The sequence below is a fragment of the Colius striatus genome, chromosome 4 (genome assembly GCF_028858725.1).
Source record: "Colius striatus isolate bColStr4 chromosome 4, bColStr4.1.hap1, whole genome shotgun sequence".
NCBI lineage: Eukaryota > Metazoa > Chordata > Aves > Coliiformes > Coliidae > Colius > Colius striatus.
In genome coordinates this window covers 48,754,961-48,780,796 of record NC_084762.1, presented here as the reverse complement: position 1 = coordinate 48,780,796, position 25,836 = coordinate 48,754,961, and the positions used below count along the sequence as shown (strand labels likewise).

General features: G+C 39.6%; 1 protein-coding gene across 3 annotated transcripts in view; it reads left to right on the top strand.

Annotated features, from left to right (window-relative positions):
* Nucleotides 1-340: 340 nt before the first annotated feature.
* Nucleotides 341-25,836, top strand: part of OSBPL1A (oxysterol binding protein like 1A) — a 75,973-nt gene continuing 50,477 nt past the window's right edge. Inside the window, exons 1-14 of one of the 3 annotated variants that reach the window (XM_061995261.1) lie at nucleotides 341-419; nucleotides 5,884-6,006; nucleotides 10,511-10,596; nucleotides 12,727-12,801; nucleotides 13,885-13,996; nucleotides 15,133-15,218; nucleotides 18,762-18,906; nucleotides 19,627-19,694; nucleotides 19,776-19,820; nucleotides 21,022-21,095; nucleotides 21,177-21,240; nucleotides 22,203-22,304; nucleotides 23,521-23,646; nucleotides 24,790-24,871. In XM_061995261.1, coding sequence (XP_061851245.1) covers nucleotides 5,886-6,006; nucleotides 10,511-10,596; nucleotides 12,727-12,801; nucleotides 13,885-13,996; nucleotides 15,133-15,218; nucleotides 18,762-18,906; nucleotides 19,627-19,694; nucleotides 19,776-19,820; nucleotides 21,022-21,095; nucleotides 21,177-21,240; nucleotides 22,203-22,304; nucleotides 23,521-23,646; nucleotides 24,790-24,871 — 1,186 coding nt within the window. In that variant the 5' untranslated portion in view covers nucleotides 341-419; nucleotides 5,884-5,885. Of the gene's footprint in view, nucleotides 420-877; nucleotides 985-5,883; nucleotides 6,007-10,510; nucleotides 10,597-12,726; nucleotides 12,802-13,884; nucleotides 13,997-15,132; nucleotides 15,219-18,761; nucleotides 18,907-19,626; nucleotides 19,695-19,775; nucleotides 19,821-21,021; nucleotides 21,096-21,176; nucleotides 21,241-22,202; nucleotides 22,305-23,520; nucleotides 23,647-24,789; nucleotides 24,872-25,836 lie in introns of those variants that run through there. The other 2 variants (XM_061995263.1, XM_061995262.1) reach the window with 2 other exon arrangements.

Sequence of the window (25,836 nt, the reverse complement as noted above, 5' to 3'; positions counted from 1 at the left end):
GACCCAGGCGGGAACAGTATCTGACGGGCAGCTCTTGGGTCGCAGCGGCGTCACTGTCCCTCTCCGAGGAGGGCGTCTGAGCCCGGTGTGGGCTTGTTTCTCTCAGAAAACAGGCGGGCACAGGGCTCCCTGAGAGGCTTTGCTTCGCCCATCACGGCTCTTCGGGCCGGCCCTACCGGCTGCGACGAGCTCTGGACTTGCCAAAGGGCCACCAACCCCCACTTCTGGGCGCCGCCACGAAAAGCCTGAAGCAGCAGCGGGGCGGGGCGGGGCGGGGCGGGGCGGGGCAGGGCCGGCCTGAGGCGGGCGGAGCTCTGTCCCGCCTCGCCGGGAGCCGGGGCTGTTCGTCCTGCGCGGCGCGGCGCGGCGGGGAGCGGCTCACGCTGCAGGGCCACCGCCGCTGGTCACGTGCGGGGCCGGTGCGTATAATGCAGCAAGGAAGGGGAGGAGGGAGGGGGAAAGCCGCGGTAGGAGTTGTGCGGAGTGGGGAGGCGAGGCTGGCGGTGGGCCCGCCCACACGCCCCGGGCGTGTTTTGTTTCGCGGCGCGCAGGGGGCACCCGCGAACGGCGGCAGATGCGTTCTGTAGTTTGCTTTATTGCTGTTGCCCTTTGCGTCTCTTGCTGTCCCTTCTCCCCGGGCTGCGCGCCAGTCGCGCTGGCTGCCCGTGCGTGCGAGGCGGGAGAGGGCGCCAAGTTCAGCCCGAGCCGGCTGCGAGGGGCGAGGCAGCGCTTCAGTAGTGGGCCGCACTGCGCCCCGCCCCGCCGGGGAGGCCTGCGGGGCTGCCGCTGCGTGAGGGGGTACGTAAGCCCCGCCGGGACACCCGGCCTGGACGCCCCCGGTTCCTGGGCCGCTTCGGGCGCCGCCTCTCCTCTGCGGCTGCCAGGAGCGCGTTTGGGGGGGTGGGGGTGTCACCGCTTTCCCCCCTCGGAGCCTCTCACAGCGTGACCCGGGAAGCCGTTCGCCGCGCAGGGGAGCGGCCCAAAGTAAGGCTCTATTTGAGGCTGGGGAGCCCAAGCAGAGGCAGCCTTGTTACGCGGGGCGGGGGGTGTATGTCCGCTGCCTGGCCTTGGCGAAGTGATGCGAACGCTAGCTGTGGTATACGAGTGGCCCTTTCTTCTCCTCACTGTAACAGCCCCGTAGCCTGAGGGGAGCTGCCGGCGGGTGGCCGGCGTCTCGCGGCGCGGTGCCCCGCTCCCGGGGTCTGAGCAGACCTTTCGCATCAACAAGTGCAGTTGCTGTGATGCGTAAAGCCTAGTGCCTTGAAAAATATTTAGTTATTGAAACGGACTGCTCGATTCCAGATACAGGTAGAGAGCCGCAGCTGAAGTTCTTGCGTGCTTAGAGCTGTGTTCGCTTGCTGGTCCGGTAAGATCTCACTCTGACTGGGGTAAGATGATTCACAGCCCCTGGGTTGAAAGAAGGGCTTTGACATAGCAGAACTAAACTACATGCAGAAAACGGCCAAAGAAAGAGAATTAGTTTAAACAGCTATTGCCTTGGCAAGGGTATTGAACAGCAATTGTGTTTTTTCAATACATGTTATTTGCTACTGAGTAGACTGTAACTTGATTTGAGGTAGGTGGTGCTTTCATGTAAAGTACGATGAGGCAGTGTTGTAGAAGCGTATTCAACTTCTAGAACTCTTTAACTGAAAATTAAAATAACTACTTTTAGATAATATCACTCGTGTTTCTAGTACTGCAGCTCTTTCTTCTTGGAGTGACTCCTGTGAGTACAGTGTGCTGTGTGGGTTTGTAGACAGGTTCTGTCTGTTTGTGTGGTGTAGTGCATTTTGTCCTCCTTTACAGGCATCACATCATAATGTGTGCATGATGGCACATGTAAGAAGTTCTCCAGAGCAGGTATCCGTTCCTATAGGAATCTAGTTTTCATTGCTAGAGGGAGATCTTTTGAAATACTAGCCAGTGCTGTGCTTTTTGCCAGCCTTACTATTTGTCATGAAAAAAAAGCTTCCTACACAACTGGTAGCTGCTGACTCAGAGCCTCAATATTAAACTGGGCAGTGCCAGTACTGCTTCAGCTTCTCAGTAAGCTACAGGAGAGTGAAAACCAAACATATTCTGGTTAGCATGTATTGTAGCTTTTCAAGGCTATGTACATGGCAGGAGGCCTCAGCAAGAGAAAGCAAATGGATCTTACCAATAGTGCTGCCCCATGCTTAGGAATGGTGCTTTCTGGTTTGTTTTTGTGGGGGTTTTTTAGGTTTGTTTTTTTTTTTTTTTTTTGCTTCGCCTCTCTCCTGGCAGTTGGGCAAAGTTAGTAGTTTGTATATCAGTAATTAGGTGGTCTTTTGTGGTTGAATATTCTGCAAAACTCTCCTAAGCAGGTGTGCAGGCAGAATGGTAAACTGAGCTCTCCACTCTGTGTTGGGAGCAACCCCTGCGTGATGACAAATGCTGTAATAGTGTGAGAAACTCAGTCTGGCATAGATCTCGCAGAAGAAGATAAAACCAAAGCACCTCAATGCTATTTTTTTATACCTTCTTAAAGGATAAGATTCAATTAGCAGTCAAGTACTATTCCAGTGTTCCTAATGAGTTCAATGGAAGTGCCTTGCAGTGACATCTCCAGTGTATAGGAAATGCTAAATAATTGTTCTTATGGTATTTTCTTATGCTGTACCACTGACCATAGAGGCTGCTATCTAAGCCTTTCAGCATCACAAGGCATAATCTGTGAAAAGCAGTTTAACATAGATCAGCTGATCAATGAAATAAGATAATGATGGCAAAATCACTGAATGAACAGATGATCACTCACTTTAAGTGGCTAGTAGCTTTGCAGATAGACAACACAATTCTACAGGTTAACCTGCTCGTAGTATCTTTGGCTAATAGAGTCAAACTAAACTGAAGTTTCTGTCTTGATGCTGAGGGTCTGGCTGAGCACCTCAAAACTGGTGGGTGGGAGCTCTCTTGGCAGTGTGTCAATGTGATGAAGTAAACCACTGGCTGTGGAGGAATGCCTAGCATTTAAGTGCGTGTGTATTGGTTTCTTTACATAATCTAAACTTTCCACTCGAACTTCTGTTGCTGGTCGCTCATGTCCATTATAGAGAAAATCCTTTTGTTTAAAACAGTATTTTCAAGATTATGCTAAGTTCTGTTAAGAGCCCCTCTACTGCTTTATTTAGATGAGTCCCAGCTTTATTTAGATGCTTCATTTGGCTTGTTAGCTAAAACTTCAGGTTCTGTATGGCTTGTCTGATGAGAAACCACACACAGATTCACTTTCCAGCCCCAATTGTAGAAACATTTTCATGTGAATGAGCCTTCTAACTATGACTAATAGACAGTCATTCTTCTGCATCATTGCATGCTTCAGGCTTACAAAGTGTGTTTGGAATTGGGAGCTTGGTCTGAACAGCCAAGTCTTTGGACACTAAACCAATGAAGCAGACAGACCTTTTTTAGCCATGTTAGTATGCATGTGCCTCTGTTGCTCTTATTTGTTGTACAAACAATTTGGTGATTTTAACCTGATGACTATTTGGGGGACAACAATCTTCAAGAAATTTTACATGATGATTCAGCTTTCTGTGTATCTTAAGCTGCTTAAGATTCTGGTCGTGTACCTAACTGGCCTTGCCGTATTCAAGAGTTGTGCATTTGGATCAGTTTCTTGGTTTCCTTCCCAAACAGTCTTTTCTTCCTTAGTGGAAACTGCAGGTTCTTAGTGTGTTGCAAGTGCCTTGCTTTTCATACCTGCTGTATTTGTGGGGTATTGACAAATGATATGGGATAATGATAGGAGTATGTTTCTCTCATCTTACACATTTGACAGGTTGGTAAAGAAATAGTATGTGGGTGGGGGTGAAAATGAAGGATGAGCTTTGCTGCTGGCTTTTTTTTTTCCCCATCCTTGATAGATAGGCTGGCAAAATGAGCTCTAATGATCCTCTTAGCTTTTGATTGTATGATCTTCTGTGCTACAGTCTGTGTCCTCCTGAAAGAGTATTACTTAGCTTCAGAGAAAGTTTTATGGAGTGATAATATATTAATATCTTTCATTTTGATCATTCTCCAGACAATGGTAGAACTGATTCACTGAGGAAAACTATACGAGCCCCAGTAACAACAAACTGTGCTGTGTTGCCTCAGACAAGTGGATAGACTCCTGTTTAAAGAGAAGGTTGCTTCAGAGCTCAAAGGATTACTACAGGGGCTAGTATTGTTGTGTTGGTTTTTTTTTCCAGTAAAACAAAAAAGCAGTCACAGACAAGAGTATTGTTTAACCACTGCTGGAGAAGGCATTTGTATTTTGTGTCTGTGGTAGATTGCAGGTGACTGATCCAGTCTGTTTTTCTGAAACAGAAACTCTTCAAAAACTTGCTAGTTGGGCAAAAGGTAGGGGAAAACTCTTCTCTGTATTGTTAGCAGATTGACAGTGTGTCCTGTTCTGAGCTTCTGTCTCAGTCTTAAGTACTGCAAGATCTGTCACTGTTAACAGGCTTTCTGTTGCTTACCCAGTGTTCTCATTATATCGCTTTTTGCTGAGTGGCTTCTCATCTTACAGTAGTCAACGAGCTCTCTGCATCTGTTTTAGGTATGAATGTGTGAGGGAGGCAAGCTGCTTGTCTGATGCAGCAGAGTATAAGACAGCTTGTGGTACCAGTCAAACCCCTTGCTAGTGTAGGAAACCTAACTGTATGAGTTCAGTGATTTTTCTTTGCAATCATTAACTGACTTTAGAAATCTAGGTTCCGCGTGATCTGGTAAATAACCTAGTGTGTCAGGTGAAGATGCTAAACTAGAGACAGTAAATCTAGACAACTTCTTTTATTGTTGTTTTTATCAACGGTAAGTTGTGTTATTACCGTGCAGTCTTTTGAGGCTGAATTTAAAATTGCTTCTTGACACTTCTAAAAGCAGTGAATTTAAATAGGATGTTAAAATTGTTATTTTTCTGAACTGTGCTGCATCTGGGTCTATTTATTATAATAACATTTTTGGGGGAAAAAAGGCAAAACAACTTCAGATTATGATTCTTTCAGTGTGGAAAAAGATTGGTTATCAACTGTATTCTGCTGTAGACCTGGTAAATAGCAGTATCACTTGCCCATGGGCCTAAGGTTCCCTGTCTAGTGGAGAGCTGTAAAAATAGCTACTCTGGGCAGGTTTTGTTTTCTCCCTTCTTTGAAAGATGTAAATAATCCTTTCTCTGTAGTTGAAGAGCAACAATAAGATGAGCATTATCTAGCAGTGTTCTACAGTTGCGTATTAACTTCTTTATATTGTACTGTTGTGTTTCTTAAATACAAGGTCAAATTTACAAAGTTGTTTGAATATCTGACTCCCCTTCAAGTCAAGGTTGGAGGGGGTCAGGTATCTGAGTTCAATAGCTAATATTACCAGTCACTGATCAGTATCTGGGCTGTCCATGCAAACTTAAATTCTGTTCCCTGATTGGCAGCCAAAATAAGTCTCAGTTAATTCTGAAGAAATACCAGGTCTAATAAGTGTACTTTTTTTCTTTTTTTCCCATTGCTGCATCTGGAAAATCTTAAGGAGTAAAGGTGAAAACCTTACCAGGAAAAAGTAAATGCTTACTGGTTATACTTGTAGGAAAGCTTACTTCCTTTGTGGCTTGGAACTGTCTGCTACACTTAGAACCTAGAAAACTCAGAAGCATGAAAACATGGATATTTTGGGTTTTAGCTGCTTTATATGAGGAATTTTAATGCCTCTTAGTGAGTGCTAGACTGTTGAAAACAGCTTGCACATTAAATGTGTTCTACAAAGGAAAGAATTCTGTTCTCATACCAGTGTTAATATTAGGTCAGTTTTCTTCCTTATTTAATACTAAGCCACAATTTAGCAGCTTAAGAGATTGCAAAATCTGTTCTTTCATATCTTTGTTAGACATGAGTACTGAAGCAGAACAACAGCTTCTCCACGATGCTAGAAATGGAAATGCTGAAGAAGTTAAACAGCTGTTGGATACCATGGACAAAGGAGAAATAAGCTTTGATATCAACTGTAAAGGTTAGTGACCTTCCTCAAATGTTTGTAATCTCACTCTTGAAGCAATGTGTAGTGAAACTGTTACTGATAGTATAATCTTGCTTTCTTTGGAGTGCTCAATACAGTAATAAAACAGACTTTAAAAGCTACTTTTGCCCTGTTACTTAAGGCAGTACTTGCATAGGGAAGAGATCATAAAAGCAGAATACAGATAGCTGTACAGAAAGCCTCAGAGTAATTCACAGAAACTGGAAGTGTCAAGAAGAGTCGGTACCTCTTTTTTGGCTGCATTCATGCTTGTGCCAACTTTGGAGTTTTATAATACTAAATAAAACAGACTGTGGAACCAGGAGATTTATTTGTGCTCTGCTAGGTGTGATTTTGTTTTTGTAGTAGGAGCTGCTACATCTCTTGCCCCTTGAAGGAGTGATTGGTCCAAATATATGCTTTTTACCATTAGCAGCCTACTCAGTTGCTAAGGCAAAGAAAGTAAACTGCCAGTCATTTGTCTGGGTCTTTGGCCCATATTAGTTTTGCACATTTATAGCTAACATAGTTATGGCTAAGCAACTTGCTTGCTGAGAGTTAAAACTAAACTGGGGCTGGATTTGCAGTCTTGCTAGCAATTGCAGACTACCCTATTTCTTTATATTTCTCTACTTATGTGAATGTATTTCTGGTTGCTTTGGAAAAGTGGATGTACATCCCATTCGCTCTATAGAGGCTGGTATTTAACTGTTAATCAGCATTGAGAACGTAGAGCTGCCAAGGGGAAAGGCTCTATGCTTCCTCTCGGCAATGCCAAAGAGAACACCTTGCCCTAAAGAACAGGGAAGCCTGTTATCTGAACAAGCTCTATCCACTTCCCAAGTCTTGTTCATAATCATCAGATTTACTCATCCTTTTGTTTAACTACTCAGCCATGTCTGTGTTTTCCCAACAGTTAAAGTACTCACCTCAGAAAAACAAGTTGTAAAACCTAAACCCTTGCTATGTCATTTCTAGGAAGCCAGCTCATAATTTAAATGGGAACTAGACAGAACCTGATGGAACTGAAGTCCTCTACCCTCACAAGTGTGTGTCTTGCAAAAATTCATGATGTTGTGTGTAGTGCCTAAACAGTTGGAGTGAAAGTACCTTACGATTCATGCAACAGTACCCATAAATAAGTTGTTGAAGTCTCTTGTGCTTAGAGGAGACGTCAGACTTTTTCAGGTGCATTATTCAGCATAATCTGAAGCCAAGAAAGCATTAAGAAATGACGTAATCGGCAGGCTTGTACTATGTCAAGCAAACTGGTCTCTGGAGAGCATTCCTGCTCAAAGTCAAGTATTAGTATTGTTCACAATATTGCAGTGTTGAAGAGACTCAGCTAGCGAAGGGAAAGATAGTGCTTAGCTGTTACTCTTCCAGTTTAGCAATATATAGGCAGTCAACTTGCTTGCTAATGGGAGATCTGGGAAGCTGGAGGGAGTGTGTTAGTGATAGTTTAGATTAAGCAAAATAATTCTGAATATGAAATCTACACACAGTGAAATCTCTACTTTCTAAATTCTGATTCCTTTAAATCTTAGATGACACAGAAGTGTAACTGAAGTGTTCTCAGGTGGAATTGTTCTGGATGTGTGAAACTTTAGAGTTAAATCTCTGTTTTCCAGACCAATGAAGTACTCTGTGTGATTGAAACAGTCAAAACAAATTCAAGTCAAACAGTCTCTGCAGTATAATTACTGTTGTTATTCTGCCTTCTCACTAGTAAAACCACTATGTCTTGCTTCCTGATGTGTTAGGTTCTACCAGATAGTAATTGCATAACCACATGATGATTAACTGAAATACAGACAGTAACTGACTTTTTGCAACTTTAAGTCTTAGTTCTATTCCCTCTTGTTCTTCTGTCATTACCTTCTGGATAATCAGATGTCCCTGCATAGTGAGGGCATGGGGAATGTCTTTGCTGCTGCAGCAGTTCTTTCAGAAATTACATCTGATGCAGTAAGGGCAATTAGCTTGGAATAAAGGGATTTGGAGCAGGTGGGAGGCTGTACTGGAAGTAATGTAAACTTCCTACAGTGTGCCTTGGAAGACCCAAGTCTAACACATTCATGTGCCTGGGTGTCAAAGCCTACTTTCAATATCTTGTAAAACCTGTCTTGCCTTTCTAAGGTTGAGCTTGTATCTGAGGCTGTGCTCTAGATTCACAAGTGTGAAGTCTGACAACAGTGATCCCAAACATCCTGGTTTCAGCCAAACTGCAGGAATAGAAAATAAATCCAGGCTTCTTGTATTTGCTCTGTTGTGACTGGATTCTAGCCAGCCAACACTTGCAGATAAGCAAGGCTTGCTTGATGAGAATCTAGCCAAATGATGCGAACTACCATTTCAATTTTTTTCAGTTCACTAGTTTCAAAAGAAGATACATTAAAACAGCACTAAACATAGCTTTCCACCAAAATGATCACGTTTTCTATAGCTGTCCATGTTGAATCATTCTTGTTAAATACAAGAAAATAGACTATTCAGGGCTTCACAAAGGAAACTGTAAAATAATGGTCAGTAATGTGTTATAGAAAAAAACCACATTTGAATGACTGCACAGCAGCCTGTCAGACCACAACCAGGAAATGACAGCCTAGTTTGCTTCTATTCTCTAAACAAATTGTAGCACTTGAGACTTATAGTTAACTGGCATCAAAGGAAAGGTCTGCACTGGGGGAGCTCTGTTAGTGTCTTTGTTCATCTTTCCTATCCTTGCATTCTCCCCAGTGTAATAATATCTTGGTTTAAAATAATAATTTAACACATGCAAACATTTATGGTTACTTGAAAAGAAATAACAAACACCTCAAGAGGTTGAAGTAACTGGTCAGCTAACATCCGAAATGCAAACATTCAGAGTGACTGCAGAGCAAGGAACTATGGCACATTATTTAGAGAGAACTATAAATCTGGACAGGTTCCTGTTTGGTTTTTTTTTTTATGACCAAATTCCTTGGCAACAGTTCTGTTTTGTCAGTGCTATAACTCATGACTGTCTTGAGCTAATTATCTGAATTTGGTGCAACCCAGACCTCTTTTGTCTTCTTTGAAACAACCTTCCTCTGTATTAGACTAATGGATGAATTATGTCTGTTCAGTATATTATCCAGCATACATAGCCCCAGAGTTAGTGATCCGCACAGTATTTATCTTCTGTGGTACTTCAGCCCATCCATCACATAGGGCAGGAACACTCTTCTGGGCCAGACTGGGATGAATGGAAGATATTCTGGGGTTGGAACAACAGAAGGAGATGAGAAGAAAAAGAATCAAATAACCAAAGAAACAGTCAATAAAGGATAGAAATGGTAGCTGGAAACACTTAGAAGAAATGAGAAAATATTTTGGCCGTGAACCACATTCTAATGCTAATTTGCAATATGAGAGCAGAAAGAATGTTGAACTTGCAGGACCAGCAGTTCTTTCCTCCCTTGTGCTAGTGGCTTGTCTCCTTAGGGCAAACATATGTTGTTCATGTTCCAAGCCTCAACGCTTGAGGATACATGAAAGGGGAAAACTTATTGATGGCAATAATTTCAAAACAATTTCTAATGCCTCATTTTCATTTTACTTTGACATACAAAGTGATTGCTTTTAGATGATGTTAGGAATGCTGTGGGTCTGCTTGGTAAAAACAGAGCACAAATCAGCTTTGCTTAGTACAATTGAGTGTTAAAATTGGAAAGTAAGATGAATTGTTAACTTACTAATCTCTTATACTTTAATATCTTGCATTTGAAGAAGTGGTTGTAGGACAATTCTTGAATTTCATCCATACAACCAGTCCTCCATGGCAAACTTTAAATGGTCTTTAAGTGTAAGTCGTAGTTAACGTTCCATAGTCACTTCTATTCCTGCTTCCTGCCTGCACTTATCATTGCTGCAGAGGCTTTGATCTGTAAATGGTATGAGTCCTACAGTGCACAAATATTTCTAATCATTATACTTAATAAGGTTGTCCTTATTAACAATGAGTACAAGCACAAGACAAAAAAAAATCCTGACATTTGTGTCATCCCATCTGTTTTGTTTTGAATCCTCTGGAAGATGGGTTTTCCTATCTCTCATTTCTGCACTGGAAATAAAATTGGTTAAATGAAACAATTTATTGATCAAGAAGAGAAATGTGTACTTGCTTGTACTGTTTTCATAGTAAATGAAAACAATTGAAGCTTCTTGCTACCGTTCGAGAACAAGGTATTACATGAAAACAGAAGTTTTATTCTCCATCAGACTACATGACTTTCTTGTTTCAGAAATGTTTTGGGGGGTTGGACTAGATGATCTTTCGAGGTCCCTTCCAGCTCTTGAGATTCTATGATTCTATGATTTGAATTCAACATTTGTAGACTTAGTAATTCAGATGATATGAATACTATTCCAGCCTCTTTGCCTCCTCTATTACTGTGAAGAAGGATCATTTATACCAGTTTCCAAGCACACGTGTTATGTGACTAAAACTTAATTTACCTCTTATGTCTTTTAGGCAGAAGTAAGTCTAATATGGGCTGGACACCTCTTCACCTTGCTTGCTACTTTGGACATGCCATTGTGGTAGAGGATTTGCTCAAGGTATTTTTCTACTTGCCTTGGTGTGTAAGGAAGAAAATTCTTTGTTATGCTAGAAAGAGTTAGTAGTGACTCAAGTTTTTCTTACACAGGAAATGTGAATTGGTAGGAGTAGCTCTGTCTCTACAGTTTATCTGCATGTAACAGAGATAACTGATTGTTAAAACTAAGGAATGAAACAGTTGCAATATTAAGATCAGCCCAGTTTACAAGGACCCAAGGCAGTGATGCTGGAAGTCTATACAGTAATATACAGCTGTTATTCTGAACAATGTTTACAGTTATCAGTTCTTAGCTAACTTTTTCATGGAGTATGTGTGGTTTGTCTGTGTAACCAGCTGAATGTAGGATTTAAAGATACATAGTATATAGGCATGCACTTGGGAGAGCTTCAGCCTTTTTCAGGTTTAGTGGATATCTGTATATAGTAAGCCAGGACCTGCTGCTAGTAATGTAAATGCTTCAAGGACCTGATCAGGCCTACTGTAGTACATAAAGTATATATTGTCTGTTATCCAATTGCATGTTGTCCATAGAAGTATATCTGGAGTTCTGTGCAAAGTCACCTGTATGTGTTTCTTTCCCAGCACGGGCTAACATAGTTTGACTCATTATTTCTTTTTAACATCGTTGAAATATGAACTGTATGATGAATTTTGAAGTGATGAACCTGCGTTGTCAAAGCTGACCTGTTTCTGTCTTCATAGCCACATCTGTACCACATTTCTAGTTGCTTCTGACTGAGTTTCTTTTTTTACCCTCAGCTCTCAGAGTAGCTTCAACTAACCTTAACTGTATTATATTCTATTCATGTTTGAAAAATGTTGCTATAGATAGCAGAAACATGCTAAACAGCCTCAGATTAAAAGGTAGCTAATCTAAACTTGATTTTCATTCAGAATAAAGGCTATCAGCCATAATCAGGACTAAAGCAAGAAATAAAGTTAAGATTTGAGAAGTTTTTCTCTAGTCCAGGCATTTGCTCAGTAGGTAATGCTGCTCTTAATCCAAGAGGGCTACCTAAAGCAAGACGTTTTGTCCCTTAGTGCATTTGTCAGCAATTCCATAATTGGAAGAGTGTATGTAACTTTGTGCTTTCTTCTGTTCTGATAAAAATCTTGAAAGGGTGTTATTTAAAGAGATTGAATAAAGGAAGCTGTGAACCTCTGAAAGTTAGACATTTATAAGTGTGTCTTTGTATTTATGTCTTGATTTTGTGCTCAAAGAGCAAATGAATGAGCTATCAGAAACAGTTCTGGAACTAGAGTCAGGTTCATCAGTTACCTTTAGGCAAGCAGCAGTGACCTGGCTAAATTAGGTGATATAAATGTACATGATAAAAATGTTCTGCCCTCTTTCTGACCCTTTGAGAGGTTAGGTAAAGCAGTCTAGAAGAAATGTTTAAAGAAAAGAGGAAATTATTTCTTTGTATCCTGGAACGATGCCTGTGTAGTATAGCAAGCAGTCTTCCTTTCAGATAAAAGGTGGAAGTGTGGGACAAGAGGAAGGGAGATTCAAGATGAAAGTGGTAGTAGAGAAAAGCTAGAACAAAGGTTAAATTCTGGATGGTACTATCTTAATGCTGATATGGAAGTTTTCACATCAAATGAAAGAACAGCAAAAGGCACATAGAAAGTACTCTGCCCGTTAAATCACAAGCACCAGGAGGCTGGTGCTACTGTGTGTACATCTGTAATATATGTCTGCATGTTATACAGTACCACTGCAGTTTGTTCTTTAAGTTGTTTTTGGTGGGAATTTTTTCCCAATACATACTCTTGCCCTCCTTCCCACCAAAAAAACCCCATACCCTGCAAAAACCTAAAGAACCCAAACTATCAATAGCCTCAGCCCCTGTGTTGAGCTTACTTTCCATATACCTTCTTAAAAGTGACAGAGATGCCTGGAGAAAAGGCAGGAGGCTTTTGCTTTTTGAAGTAGTTGAATGTTGGTTATGAATCTTGCATTTGTATTTTATCTTTGTTTCCAGGGTGGTTGGATTACGGTTCTGATCTGATCTGCCACAGGGCCTACACTAGTGTCCTGTCTTCCCCTTCCCTCCCTAAGCAGAGGGAATAGTTACATAGCTCTTGTTGGAAGGACATTCAGATGTCTTTTGGTCTTGCTGTTTAGGCTGGTGCAGATGTGAACGTGCTGAATGACATGGGGGACACTCCACTCCATCGTGCAGCTTTCACAGGGCGTAAGGTAAAGTGTGTTGGCTTTTTTTAAACCTCAATTGTAGAATTATGGAGGAAATACCAGCAGTAAGTTAACTTCAAAAAAGCTGTTTTCACAGCGTCTAAAAATGACTTATCTGTTTTGGAACAGTGCATTCAAAAGGACTAAGCACATTGCTCAGTGGCTGTCCAAAACAAAAACAAGATAGAAGTATTCTTGCAGATAGGAGAAAACTGGTCCATGGTTTTCCTTGGTATGCTTTGTCGTATCTTTTCCATCTTTCTGTTGATGAAAAGAAACAGCAGTTGTCTTCCACGGTAGCACAGTGCATCAGTTGTGTAACTAGCTGATGATGTTTCTGTTCTGCTTCTGCTATGTGCCAGAGAAAGTGCTGAAGCATAGTACTACTCAGGATAATCACTATCTGGAAACCAATGTAAAGATCTCACATCTACTAAAGTAAAGCCAAATAATTTGTTTGCACTTGGTATGTGTGACACAGTAAAAGGAGTAAGGATCATTCCTCCTAACTAACCACATATTTACATGGAGAGAAACTGCATTGTTTTAATCTGTGGCCTGTGAACGGGAAAAAAAAAACTATAAATAAGGACACATGGGTCCATTTGGTGTCTGGAAGTGCAGTTTGTTCACGAAAATGTCTTTAGTTCTTGTTTTCTGTGAGCCTGTAATATGAGACTAGTTTGATTGTTCCCCACATGCCACCATCATTCCCAAACTCGTACTAACTCTATGGGTAACCTCTTGGCTGTTTGGAAGGAGTGGCTACTTAGTCTCATATCAAAAGAGCCAGTTGTGCTATTTTTATCTGTCAAATGCAGTATTTACATCAGGTACACCAGCTTTTAAATCAGAGCAGGTCTGTTCAGCTATAACTAATCTTCATGCCTTCAGCCTGACTGACATGAGAGATATGGTTGCAGTTAGTCCCATTTTTCTATCACTCTAAAACATCCCTTCCTGTTTTCTTAAGTCAGCCGTGATGAGAAGCTGTTACACAGCTCCTCTTACAGGATGTCAGTAGCTGGAAAGTCTGACTGTGGCCTCACCATAACAGAGATAAATAGTGTGCTTCAAATTGTTTTCCAGGAGGTGGTGATGTTACTCTTGCAGCATAATGCTGATACTTCTATTGTTAATGGGAGTGGAGAGACTGCAAAAGAAGTTACTCATGATAAAGACATAAGGAATATGTTGGAAGGTAATTTTAGTAGGTCATAGCCTGTGTTTTTTATTTGTTTGGGTGTGATTTTTTCCCCTGACACTTGGACATTCTAAAAGCAGATTTTCTTTTGCAAGTTACAGCTCAGTTGAATTTTCTCTTTAAATTTGGTCATGATAAAGAAAAAAATCACAGTGTTTTTGTTCTTATCTGAAGTACAGACAGATGGGTTGTTTTGTATTTTTTTCACGATATGACTGCCAATGACCTGGGGAGTTAAGTATCATGAATGACAACAGCATTTTTCAAGTAACTATTTCAGTCCTGCTGGGGTAATCCTTGCTACAGCTCAGAGTGGTACTAGGTCACTGGAAGAGAAAAAACTTGAGTCAAGAATAGTAGGTGATTTTCATGTCAACCAAATTATTAAGGAACAATGTTCTGAGCAGTTTGCAAAGGCTGCCAACCTTTGGATCAAGTTTAGGACTTGCTATTGCCAGTCTTAATGGTTATGTCAAAAGGGCCAAAAGCCTAAACATCCTTCATTTTCTCCATTGCCTCACAGGTGTTGGAAATGAGGAGGCAGATAGTGTCCAAATACTTAGAAAGGCTCACTGCCTATGGTTTTGGAGACTTGAAGAACTATGGTGCTTCCTGGTATCATGATGTGATACCCCTAAATACTGCTGAGGCTCTGTGTCCAGTACTACAGACTGTATGGGTGAAAAGTCATCTCTCTTCTGATTTTTCCAAGCAAAAGTGCCCAGATAACAGTCCTTTCTGTTGCTTATCTGCTGAATTCCTAGAGGGAATTAAAACTTCTATAGTATGATGGGAAGAGTAGAACAGAAACAGGAAAGAACACAAAGAAGATCTGATGGGAGTGTCACATAGTTCCCCTGTTTTCCTTTTCACTAGGGAGTGGGCTTGGGTTGTAAGTGTTTTAAAACACCCACATGTGTACATACTCACATCTTGTCAAATATTATATATTTTGAACACATTTTTGTTCTGACATACTTACCTGGGACAAGTATAAACTTTCAGAAAAATAATACTGAGAACTCTTGTTTCTCCAGGCTTGTGCTGATACAGTTTCTTGAATGTTGTACTTGATGGGTAGTTGTTACTTTGAGACTTAAAATTGATTCTTTGTTTTTTTTTTTTTTAAATAGCAGTGGAAAGGACACAGGAAAGAAAACTGGAAGAACAACTCTTGGGAGCAGCAAGAGAAGGGGAGACGGGGAAACTGACTGCTTTGGTAAGAATTCAAGTGTTTGTCATAATTTTGTGTCAAATGATTCAAGCCATAGTGGTATTGTAACAACATGTGACATTAGTGCTTGCATTTCAAAGTGATGTCACTTCAGAATATTAGTACTGTGCACTGTGTTATGTTGGCAAGGTGCTGAACCCTCAAAGGTTTTCCAGCCTCCTTGTTGGAGGCTCAAAACTGTGGTTTTAAGCTTCTTCCATATTTCAGGTCAATGTAAATAGTGTTGTAATGGTTCTGGATCTATTGACATAAGCTTATGTTTTTGTGGTACCTTAATGTCATGGCGTATTTTAAATCTTGGGAGTAAGCTTTTGTTGTCAGTATTCCTGGCAGCTGAAGTCCATAGTTTTAAACAGACAGTTACCCCCACAATACAATTTCATGCTGAACAGAAATGGAAAACTATATGCATGCATGCACACGTGGAGTAATTAAAGCTGAATGATACCATGGCGTGGTGAGGCATCAGAGAAGCAAATCACAGAAGAATTGAGACTGACTGGAGGATACCTGTGGAAACAATCTAGTCCAGCTCCTGTATGCAGGCAGAATCATCTAGTGCAGGTTGCCCAGGACATATTCAGTTCAGGGTGTCAGTGCGGGAGTTCAAGTTTTTGAGAGTCATGAAGAGCTTCCTTGGAAGGAAGACATGCATTCCATCTAGTCAGCACCTTGAGTAACACCTTTTAAGGCAACAAAGCAGTCTGAATACTACTTTTAACAGAAAGTTCCCAAATGTGAGACTCGTGTGCTGAGAAATTTGCCATGACATTCTTTCTAGAAGTCAGTGTGACCACCTGTTCAAAATTTTTAAATTCCATACTACAAATATATCTTCTAGTCTGAAGAGTCCTTGTCTTTCAAACTCCTTGCATGGAAACTGTTTTTAAATCTTTGTAATCTTTTGTAATTCTTGTAATCTTTTGTAATTCTTATTTGTGCTTTTCGTCCTCTTCATGGAGAGAACCAGAGCTGTACACGATACTAATGATGTGGAAGAATAGTGCATCAATATGCTGACTTGATTGTATTAATTGTAGTTAATAGATTCATATAAGTGATCTGTTCTGGATTCTTATTAAACTCATTTCATGCATGCTGACTAAGCCTTAAAGTGATGTGAAAAAAGAAAAGGGTGACTCCTCATAGCACTCTGTCATTAAAGAACTTTCTCGTGTGGCATCTAGCCATGCACATGCAAGTAACTCTTTCTGTAAATATCTTCATTTTTAAGTGATCTTTTTTATATTTGGTATAATTGAGCTCTGTATATGTGAGGACAGCTGTATGTTGACCTCTAAAACCTCTATTTACCATGGTTTTGACATTGAGACAGTTTGTAAGTCATAGCAGGTTTTTCTTAGAATCCTTTGTTGAATACGTGGGACTGTGACCATTAACTTACGTTCTTCATACTGGTGACGCTTGAGGAAGTCAAAGAACTTTCTCCATGTACAGGTCTATGGTGTAAGTCTCCTTGACTCTTCTACCCTTAGGTTAATACCTCTGGAGAATTTGCATAGCTCTTCTGAGCTGCCCTTTATCTTGAGAATCCCTCATACTATGCATACTGATTTTCAGGCCTTTCTGATCCTGCTGTAACTTCTTTAATTAGCAGACTATTATGCTTATGAAACTTTGGCTGCTTACATCTACTTTTAATGTGAGACCTAACACATTAGAATCTGTTCTCTACTGCCTTGCTTTTCAAATAGAGTGCCACTTAATTTAGGGATACATTTTTATTGTTCATTCCCCTTCAGCTTGATTGTTTTTACCAAAAAAAGACTGTACTGTGTATTGTAACACAACTCTCTGGAAGAGATAATTGTGCATTTTCTCTAAGCCTTCTAATTGGACTTCAGACCATTTTTTCTTCTTCTGTATGCACTTTAACTTCATAATTGCTCCTTCTGTTGAAGGTTCTTGAAGTCAAATGGCAGTGGTGGCTTTTATGCTTCTCTTCTGTCAAGATTCTCACCAGATCACAGTATGTTTTTTTGCTACTAAAAGTCAGACCTTCAGTAGCTGAATCTTAACCCAGGATTTTTACTCTACTTGTGGCAAAACTAGTGTGTTCTTCTGGTGAGTTTTCAAATATACTGTACATCTATTGAAACAACCAGGCAGCTTTTTATATTGAGTAGATGCATGAAACTTTCTTCAAAATACTGCCTTGTAACAAAGTATAAGCTGCTGAAAGTACAGGTGTGCATCTTAAAAGTTATGGAAGCAAGAAGTCAGGATGTAAAATTTCTAGGCAAAGAGCTAAAACTTAGGAATCCTCAGGAACTTAAGTATTTTACCTCAGTATTAATGAGGTTATACTTCCACAAGCTGTCTCTTTTACTTATGTTCTCTTTCAGTTGAACTGTAAATAAGAGTTGTAGCAACTTATCCTTTATGGACTATTTCTGAAGCACATTTAAGGTGATTCCTGTTGATGCTAACTTAAATTGCTGCTGTGAGAATTCTTTTGTTATGGAGTAATTTCTCTAAGCATATGGCTGATGCAAAAGACTTGAACCGAGTTTCTCTAAAATCATCATGACTTGATCCAACAGCTGCATATTTGAGTAGAAGTGTAATGGTATTATAAGGTGACTAGCACTATCATGCTTAATGACCCTTCTCTTTGATTAAGTCAAATTCTTAAAACATTTATATTGTGTTCAAGAAAAATTCAGTTTTCTCCCCTTAGTTACATAGCTGCTCTAAACGTAAGTTCCCACAATAGTTAGGCTTCAGCATGCAGCAAAACTGTTTGTATAACAGATTGCCTATACAAGGAGCTTCTAAATGGCCTAGGATAGCTCTGCTGCTTAGACAGAGGCTTGCCACCCTTCGTTGCAGAGTTCTTACTCTCTGAAACACAAAAAGTTCCATTTAAATAAAAGAAAAAACTATTTCACTGTGAGAGTGGAGCACTGGCACAGGCTAGTGAGGATGCCCAGGGAGGGTATGGAGTCTCCTTCCTTGGAGGTCATCAAGACCTGCCTGGACATGTTCCTATGTGACCTGATCCAGGTGAACCTGCTTTTGCAGGGGGTTTGGACTAGATGATCTCTAAAGGTCTCTGCCATTCTGTCGTACAGGGTGGGCACACAAACTTGTTTTGGATTTAGCACTAGCCTATGCTAACTTTCAGCCTGTGCCTGGGAGTCATCTGTGAAGAGTAGATTTTGACAGTAGAATCAGACAGGGCCATTATATCGAAATAAATGACTGATCTGCAATGCTGGAGAATTCTGTCTAGCACTATACAATTGAGCAGGATAAATGTTTCCACGGTATGCAATAGACATGAAAGGAGTACAGCAGGCAAAAAAAAGTTCTTTACTCTACCTGAACATCTTGCTTTGTTGTTGTAGTCATTAACCTTCTCCTAACACTTTCGCTACATGCCCTCTTTGTTGCCAGGTCTACACTGAAGCATCATTGTTAGAAATACCTAACTCTCAAAAGAGTAACCATGACATCTGAGTAGGGAGGAAAACTGTTAAGTAAGCCAAACTTTGTTTTTTCCAGTTGAACAAGCCCAAACCACCTGATATCAACTGTACCGATCAGATGGGGAACACACCATTGCATTGTGCAGCTTACCGTGCTCATAAGCACTGTGCATTGAAACTTCTAAAAAATGGAGCAGATCCTAAAATAAGAAACAAAAATGGTGAGTACCAAATGAAAGTACGTGAAGTGTTAAGAAGAGACATATATAACAGCTTCTCTAAGCTGTGTTACTTACCCCTCAGTGGTAAGGGAAAACATTACAGTGCTTTACAAGCTTCATATTGCTAATAAAGGAAGCCCAGCACTTACTGAATTGCAAGAGACTTACTCCAGCAAAATAATTTTCACATTATTTTCCAAACTTACCCATTTCCAGAAAATTTACCTCCTGTCTGTCTTAACCATGAAATGTGCCTGGCTTTTGTTTCCTCGATACTAAACACTAAACATGGGTAACAAAAAATAATAAGATTGAAGATGTATCCCAGACAAAGTGACTCTTCAGAAGAAGGCTACCGATGAAAGCAAATCCAGGAATACTTTACACAGATGTTATGCAAACTGTGTACTTGTCTGATTAAAATTGCCTCTGTCTTGATATTTGTGAATGCTCTGAACTGCTATATGAAGCTGAGGAGCTAAAAAGAGAGCAAAGGCCTCTCTGTGACTAGCAGAACTCTGAAGGATAGTTCAGTGCACTAAATAAAGTTCAGAGCCTTTTTAAGTCTTCTGCCCCTAAGGAGCTTATGTTCCCCCATTCAAAGTAAACATAGATGCTTGTGGAACCAAACTTAAATCAGTAAACAGTGTCACATTATTTTTAAGTACATCCAGGTTTATTTACATCAAATTCTCATGCTTTGTCCTTGTTACTGAACAGATCAGACACCCTTTGATCTAGCCCAAGGTACAGAAATGAAACTGATACTGGGAGGTAAAACTGGAAAGGTAGGAACTTCTGTACCTATTTCAAAATGCCGAGGCCGTTTAGTTGCTGCTTTTGCTACGTGAGCTTTAATTTCTCTGCAGGTTATCAACAAACCCCTGAGACGATATGAAGGTCTCCTCTGGAAGGTATGTCTTTCTTCCTTTTCTACAGTAGCTTAGAAGATCTCAAAGTTTATCAGTATGAACCTTCCTGTACTTAAGTGGGAGCTGATGAATGAAGAAACTTTTCAATAATACGTTTGTTAAATGGCTTCACTTAAGTATATTGGATAAATTATAGATGAGCTGGCTGGGTGGAGCAGTTACTAGATTCATGACATTCTGACTTTAACCTCAGTTCCTAAAATCTCTCTTCATTTCTTGGTAATTTCTGTTGCAAAACTTCACTTCGGTAAGGTTTTGCTCCTTGTCTGTGCAACACACAAAATGTTGTGATTTTTATTTTTTTTGTTTCTGAATAGATATCTCTCATAATCTGTGACTAACATAATATCTCTAATCTATGACTAACATTTTGCCCCAAGTTCATTTCCTTCTGGAAATTTTTAAACTTAGAGGGAAGTATTCAGTCAAATGGTTGTTTAAAGCTTGTTTTGCTCTGATACTCAGGTGAACCTTGCGACCTGATCTAGGTTGATCTGCTTCTGCAGGGGGATTGGACTAGATGATATCTAAAGGTCCCTTCCAACCCTACCATTCTGTGATTCTGTGAACCATTTTTCCATTGTTAAAAAAACCCCTTTTCTCAATCTTCGACATGAATGCTTATTTTTAATGCTCTTTAATGACGTCTTTAACACTTTCTTCAGTGTAAATTTTTCTGTTTCCAAAATTGTGATATATAGAGTTGTTTTGAAACCAGAACTATGTACTAAAGCTTGTGAAAGGTAAAATGTTGTAATTGAGTATCTCAATGTTTTATCGTTTGATCTTATAAAGTAGAATTGTGATGGTGATCAACAATCCTTGTAATATTAAAAAATGCAGCATTTCAATATGTCAGTTCTTACTAAATAGCAGGTTCAAGGAAAGAAACTTTTGTCTCTTTAGGTATGTTACAAAAAGAGAATAACACTGTAACTGTAATCATTCTCAGGTTGCTGTGGTCACCAAGCTATGTAAAACCTAAAATATTTTCATAATGACTGCCAGTTTTACATAATAGCCTTCAAGCTATCAAACTTACTGAGACTGGTAACTCTTCAGCTGTTAACCTGTTTTGGGGTGTCTTGTTTGTTTGTGTGAGGTTTTTGGTGGGTTTTTTTGGTTGTGTTGTTGTAACGTTTTGGTTGGTTTTTTGATTTTTTTTTTTTTTTTTTTTTTTTAGAGCTCACGATTTTTTGGTTGGAAACTCTACTGGATAGTTCTAGAACATGGAGTCCTTTCCTGGTATCGGAGACAGTAAGTTCTGTGTTTGAATTTCTGGAACGTTGTTATTTATTATTATCTTGACTTTATTAAATCTCTTTTTTTCTTTCAAAGAGCTGATGCAGTGAATAATGATCATCGTCAGGGATGCAAGCATCTAACACAAGCTGTCTGCACGGTAGGAAGAAAATGATTTCAACTACTGGGATTTTTTTAATGTGGTGATGTTCTATACCTAGACAATGCAAACTTCAGCTAGATTGGTGTACATGCCTTTGTTACAAAAAAAAGGGAAAAAGCTTACGCTGCTGCAAGAAATACTGGTTCTTGTCAAGCAAAGTATTCTTATATGTGAAGTGGCCACAAAGCTGCTTCACTTATTTCCAAAGTCTTGAAGACATAAAAGATCATAAGACTTCCTAAATCCATGCCTGTTCTGCTGTGCATAACAACTGATTGGAGCACGGAATATAGAGCAGCAGAGCTTTAGTTCCTCCTGTAACTGTCAGTGGCTACTTGTGACTGATTGTGTAACTGAAGCTGATCTCAACTGAACTGCTCAATTCTGAAGGTGATTTTTGGAAAACTTCCTCAAATTGTTACGCTTGGAGGAATCTCTTTTAGAAGGGGAGAACAAAGAACAGAAGAAAAACAAAGATAGATAACTGGCCTGTATTATAGAGAACTGAGTGTTTAAGGAAAATGCATTTAGGATCATTTCAGTACTTCTTTTGCCATCACTAACTAGTTCCATAGACTGGCACCACAAGTTCTGTTAAACTACAGCTATATATATATACATATAGTTAGTATATGAAAAGTGACTCTTGCTTTTCTATAGCTGAAAATTCCTTAAAATTAGTGATCCTGCACCATTGCTGAGATTCTGCTTAAATCAAGTGATACAAATACAGTGTTTTGACATAAAGAACCTCTATATTCTCATTCATGATGTAAAGTGCAAGACAGCACACTTCGCAGAACTATTCTGACAGAGATTTCGTATATTTGTGTTTAGCTTCTAAACCAAGACTAAAACTTCTGAGTTGAGTAATTATCTACATTGCTTGTTCTTACAAGTTTGTTTTTTTCTTTACTGTTTTGTTTTACTTATTTTGTGGTTTCTTCACACGGCTTTAGGTAAAATCTACAGACAGTTGCTTCTTTTCTGTCAGATGCTTTGATGATACCATTCATCGTTTCAAGATCCCTAAAAACAGTCTTCCTTCTCAAACTAGAGAGGTAATAATGACTTTACCAAAGGCTTTAAAATGTCATCATTTCTGTAGTGAATAATTAGCATACTACTTGTAGTGGATGCATTAGTAGTGCGTTCAGTATCTTGATCATCAGGACTTGGTCACATAAGTGCAGATATTGAATAGCACGACTCTAGACTGAACAGAAAAAATGGAAAGATTGTCATTCTCTAAAATGAATGTTGCCTGGTTTTCCTGCTCTGTGTCTGTGTTATGCCCTGTAGTCTAACTTCCTCTTTAACTTCTCCACATGGTAAATTTCTATTGCAGTTTTGTTGTGTTGCACTTTCTTTCATAGTTCATTGTCCCAAACAAAAGTATGTTTAATGGTACATTCTCCTCTTGGCCATTCTGTCAGATGACCTAATAAATTACATTTTTTTAAAAGGTGAGCCTGAAACAAGAGAATAACTTTTTTAAGGGCTGTTTCTAGTGTGGTTACTACTGTACTTCTATAGGTATACTAACTACAGATGAAGTAGGGTTGGAGGCAACTGGAGTACTGTGTCCAGTTCTGGGCTCCCCACTATTGAGAACCCAACAAAGGACCACTAAGATGATTGAAGAGGTCAGAACATCTCTAATACAGGTTGTCCAGAGAGGTTGTGGAGTTTCTGTACTTTGAGATAATCAAAAGCCATCTGAATGTGGTCCTAGGCACTCAGCTCTAGGTAGCCCTGCTTGAGTGTGCTTGAATGTTGGATGAGATGACTCCCAGAAGTCTTCTCCAACCTCAATCACTCTGTGATTCAGTGAACAGGAAAAGAATATAACTCTTAATTATGATAGTTCTTGAGATTCTCTACACAGTTTCTCATGCATAAGAAGGCAGACTGTCACAGGGATCTTGCTGTCTGAACAGAAACTCAAAGATGCAAATTACATTCCTTTCAGTCTTGTCTTAATTGATGTGGTTTTTTTTTGATGTGACCTTGGATAGACTGGATGAGTGAGTTACATTTATACTTCAAGTTTGATTAATTGAATCTGTAGCACTCTGACCACAGCGTATCTCATCTGTGATACATGGTATAATTTTTAACAATCTATTTTCTGTTTATTAAGGTGTCTCCCTTTGCTAATGAATATCTTATTAACATCAATTGATAAAAAAATATCCTTTTGCATGCATGCTGTTGCCTTCTGGTGATGACCTTTGAAATGTGTTTTAACTCTATTGTGGTTGTTTTTCTGTTCAGAGTTGGCTGGAAGCAATAGAAGACCACTCTGCATATAGCACTCATTACTGCACACAGGAACAGTTGAGTAGTGATGATGAGGAAGATGATACAGTATCTGTTACAGATCTACAAGATGCTCTGAAAGTATGTATAGAGTACTTGTTTGACTCGCACATCTAAGCAGTTGCAAATTGGTACGGTTTTGTGTTGCGATACTTAACGTACTCTTGGCTAAAAATAACGATTATTTCATCCCACGGATGCATAAATGCTGCTTGTATTTGCATTGCTTACTGTCATGGATTCCTGTTCAACCTATGTGCATAAAATGGCATGTTTGTCATAGCTATGGGGTTGTGTTCAGTTTTACCAGCAGTACTGCAAGATAGAAAGTTACTTGAGACTTTCAGCCAGGAGAGGGAGCCTTGTGTACTGTCCTTGATGACACCAAGACTGAAGGAAACAAAGCTAACCTTCATCAAGCTCTGCCTCTGTAAAACGGCCAAAGAAACGATCCTTTAACACCCCAGGTCACATTGTACAGTGATTGTTCAGACCTACAGTATAAATTGAGTCTTCCTTGATAATTCTAGCATTCAGCTTTTTCCTCTTGCCAAATACGCATTCTAAAACCTTTTACTTTAAGGAAAAGTTTACACTGCCATGTAAAAACACTTCAGATAACTGCACTCCAGTGGCTTGTGCCATACCTTTTGGTACAAGAGCTCAGAGTTGCTCATGGCAGAACAGAGATGGGAGGATAAGTAGTGCTGGCAGTTCCCAGCAGCCTACAGAAGATAATAGCATTATATAATAAATAACTGTCTCCAAGTTCAAATGCAGGCTTGGAATATAATCTTAGGATGGGTTCCTGCATGTCACTGTACTTATCATGTATCAGTTAAAGTATGCATTTGTTTACTTTGTCTTTAGGTTTGATAAAGAACAAGAGATAATTCTTGCTGGATTTTTCAAACTTTTTCTTATAAAAGGGGGAAATGCAAAAGCAGGTGCATACAACACAGCTTTTGAGGTTTAGTTCACTCTGCTAGTTTAAACAAAAGCTAGTCAGCAATATCAGATATGTAAAACTTATGTTTGCTTGTGTGTCTTTGAAGGTAATTCAGGTAATGTCTTTCAGCCTTAACATATTGATCTCTGTCACTAGGAATCTTTAAGATTTAGTGTTCTCCAAATTAAAAAGAACTTCAATACAGTTAAGAGAATAAACATACACTTTCCTTAGAACAAGGCACTTCTGAACTAGCTATCCTTGCTGTCTTTCAGAAAGCACAAACCTGCCAACAAAGGCTCAGTAAAGAGATTTCAGACTTTCTTGCAATGGTTAAATCTTTGGATGCTACAAAAGGTAAAAATTGTTCTTCTAAAATGCAGTTTGTTACCAGATAACTATTTTTTTTTTCTTTTAAGCAGCACATGCTTTAATGTCACTGACATGAAATTTTCAGGAGTTAGTATAGGATTGTTTTCCTCATTAAAAGAAAAAATCAAATAAAGTAACATTATAGTAGTTGCTAAGAGCTAAGATTTCAGATTTAGGAGAACAACCAAGTACATTAATCAGAAGAAATTTTGTTAGTGGCTGTAAATGTAGTGAAACTGCCTTTAGATAATGGCACTTCCTGAGCAGCATTGTAGGAATATAATGCAGGAGTTCACACTCAAGTTTTTTTAAAAAATCTGTAATTGGAAGCTTATTGCAGAGTGTTAAGTGTTCCCTGACAGATACAAAAGTGTTACCTGTCTTCATCTAGCTTTCCCCTCAAAAAACTTGAAGTGAATAGGAACACAACGAAAGCTTAGGCATGATAAACAGGATGTGAAGTGAAATCACAAAACTGTACAGGAAACTGGAGACATGATGTGATGGGATATGTTGCCATGGTTTTATGCCAGATTTTAATTTCTCGGCCTTTATTTTTAATAATAACTCTTAAAGTAACATGGACCTGGATTTTTACAGCATAACTGCCAAAACATAACTCAGGCACCAAGCTGTTGAGATTAGAACTTAATGTCTTAAACATTTACAGAAGTTGTTGATGTATTGAACACACAATTCTGTAATTCTGAGTTCTGTAAGAATGTCTGACTGTTGTTTCTTTGAACCTGAGTCATATTATGATCAAAACTTCTGAAGCTCAAACTAGAGGGTAAGTTGTTTACCTGTACAAATCCATAGTCTGTAATAGAATAGCAGTTTTTGGAGGAAAAAACTTCTTCCTCTTCCATCCCCGTGCCTTCCCAAATACTAAAATACTAGTGGGGCAAGTTAGTGTGTGATGCCAACCTACCTTGTACTAACTCAGTTTT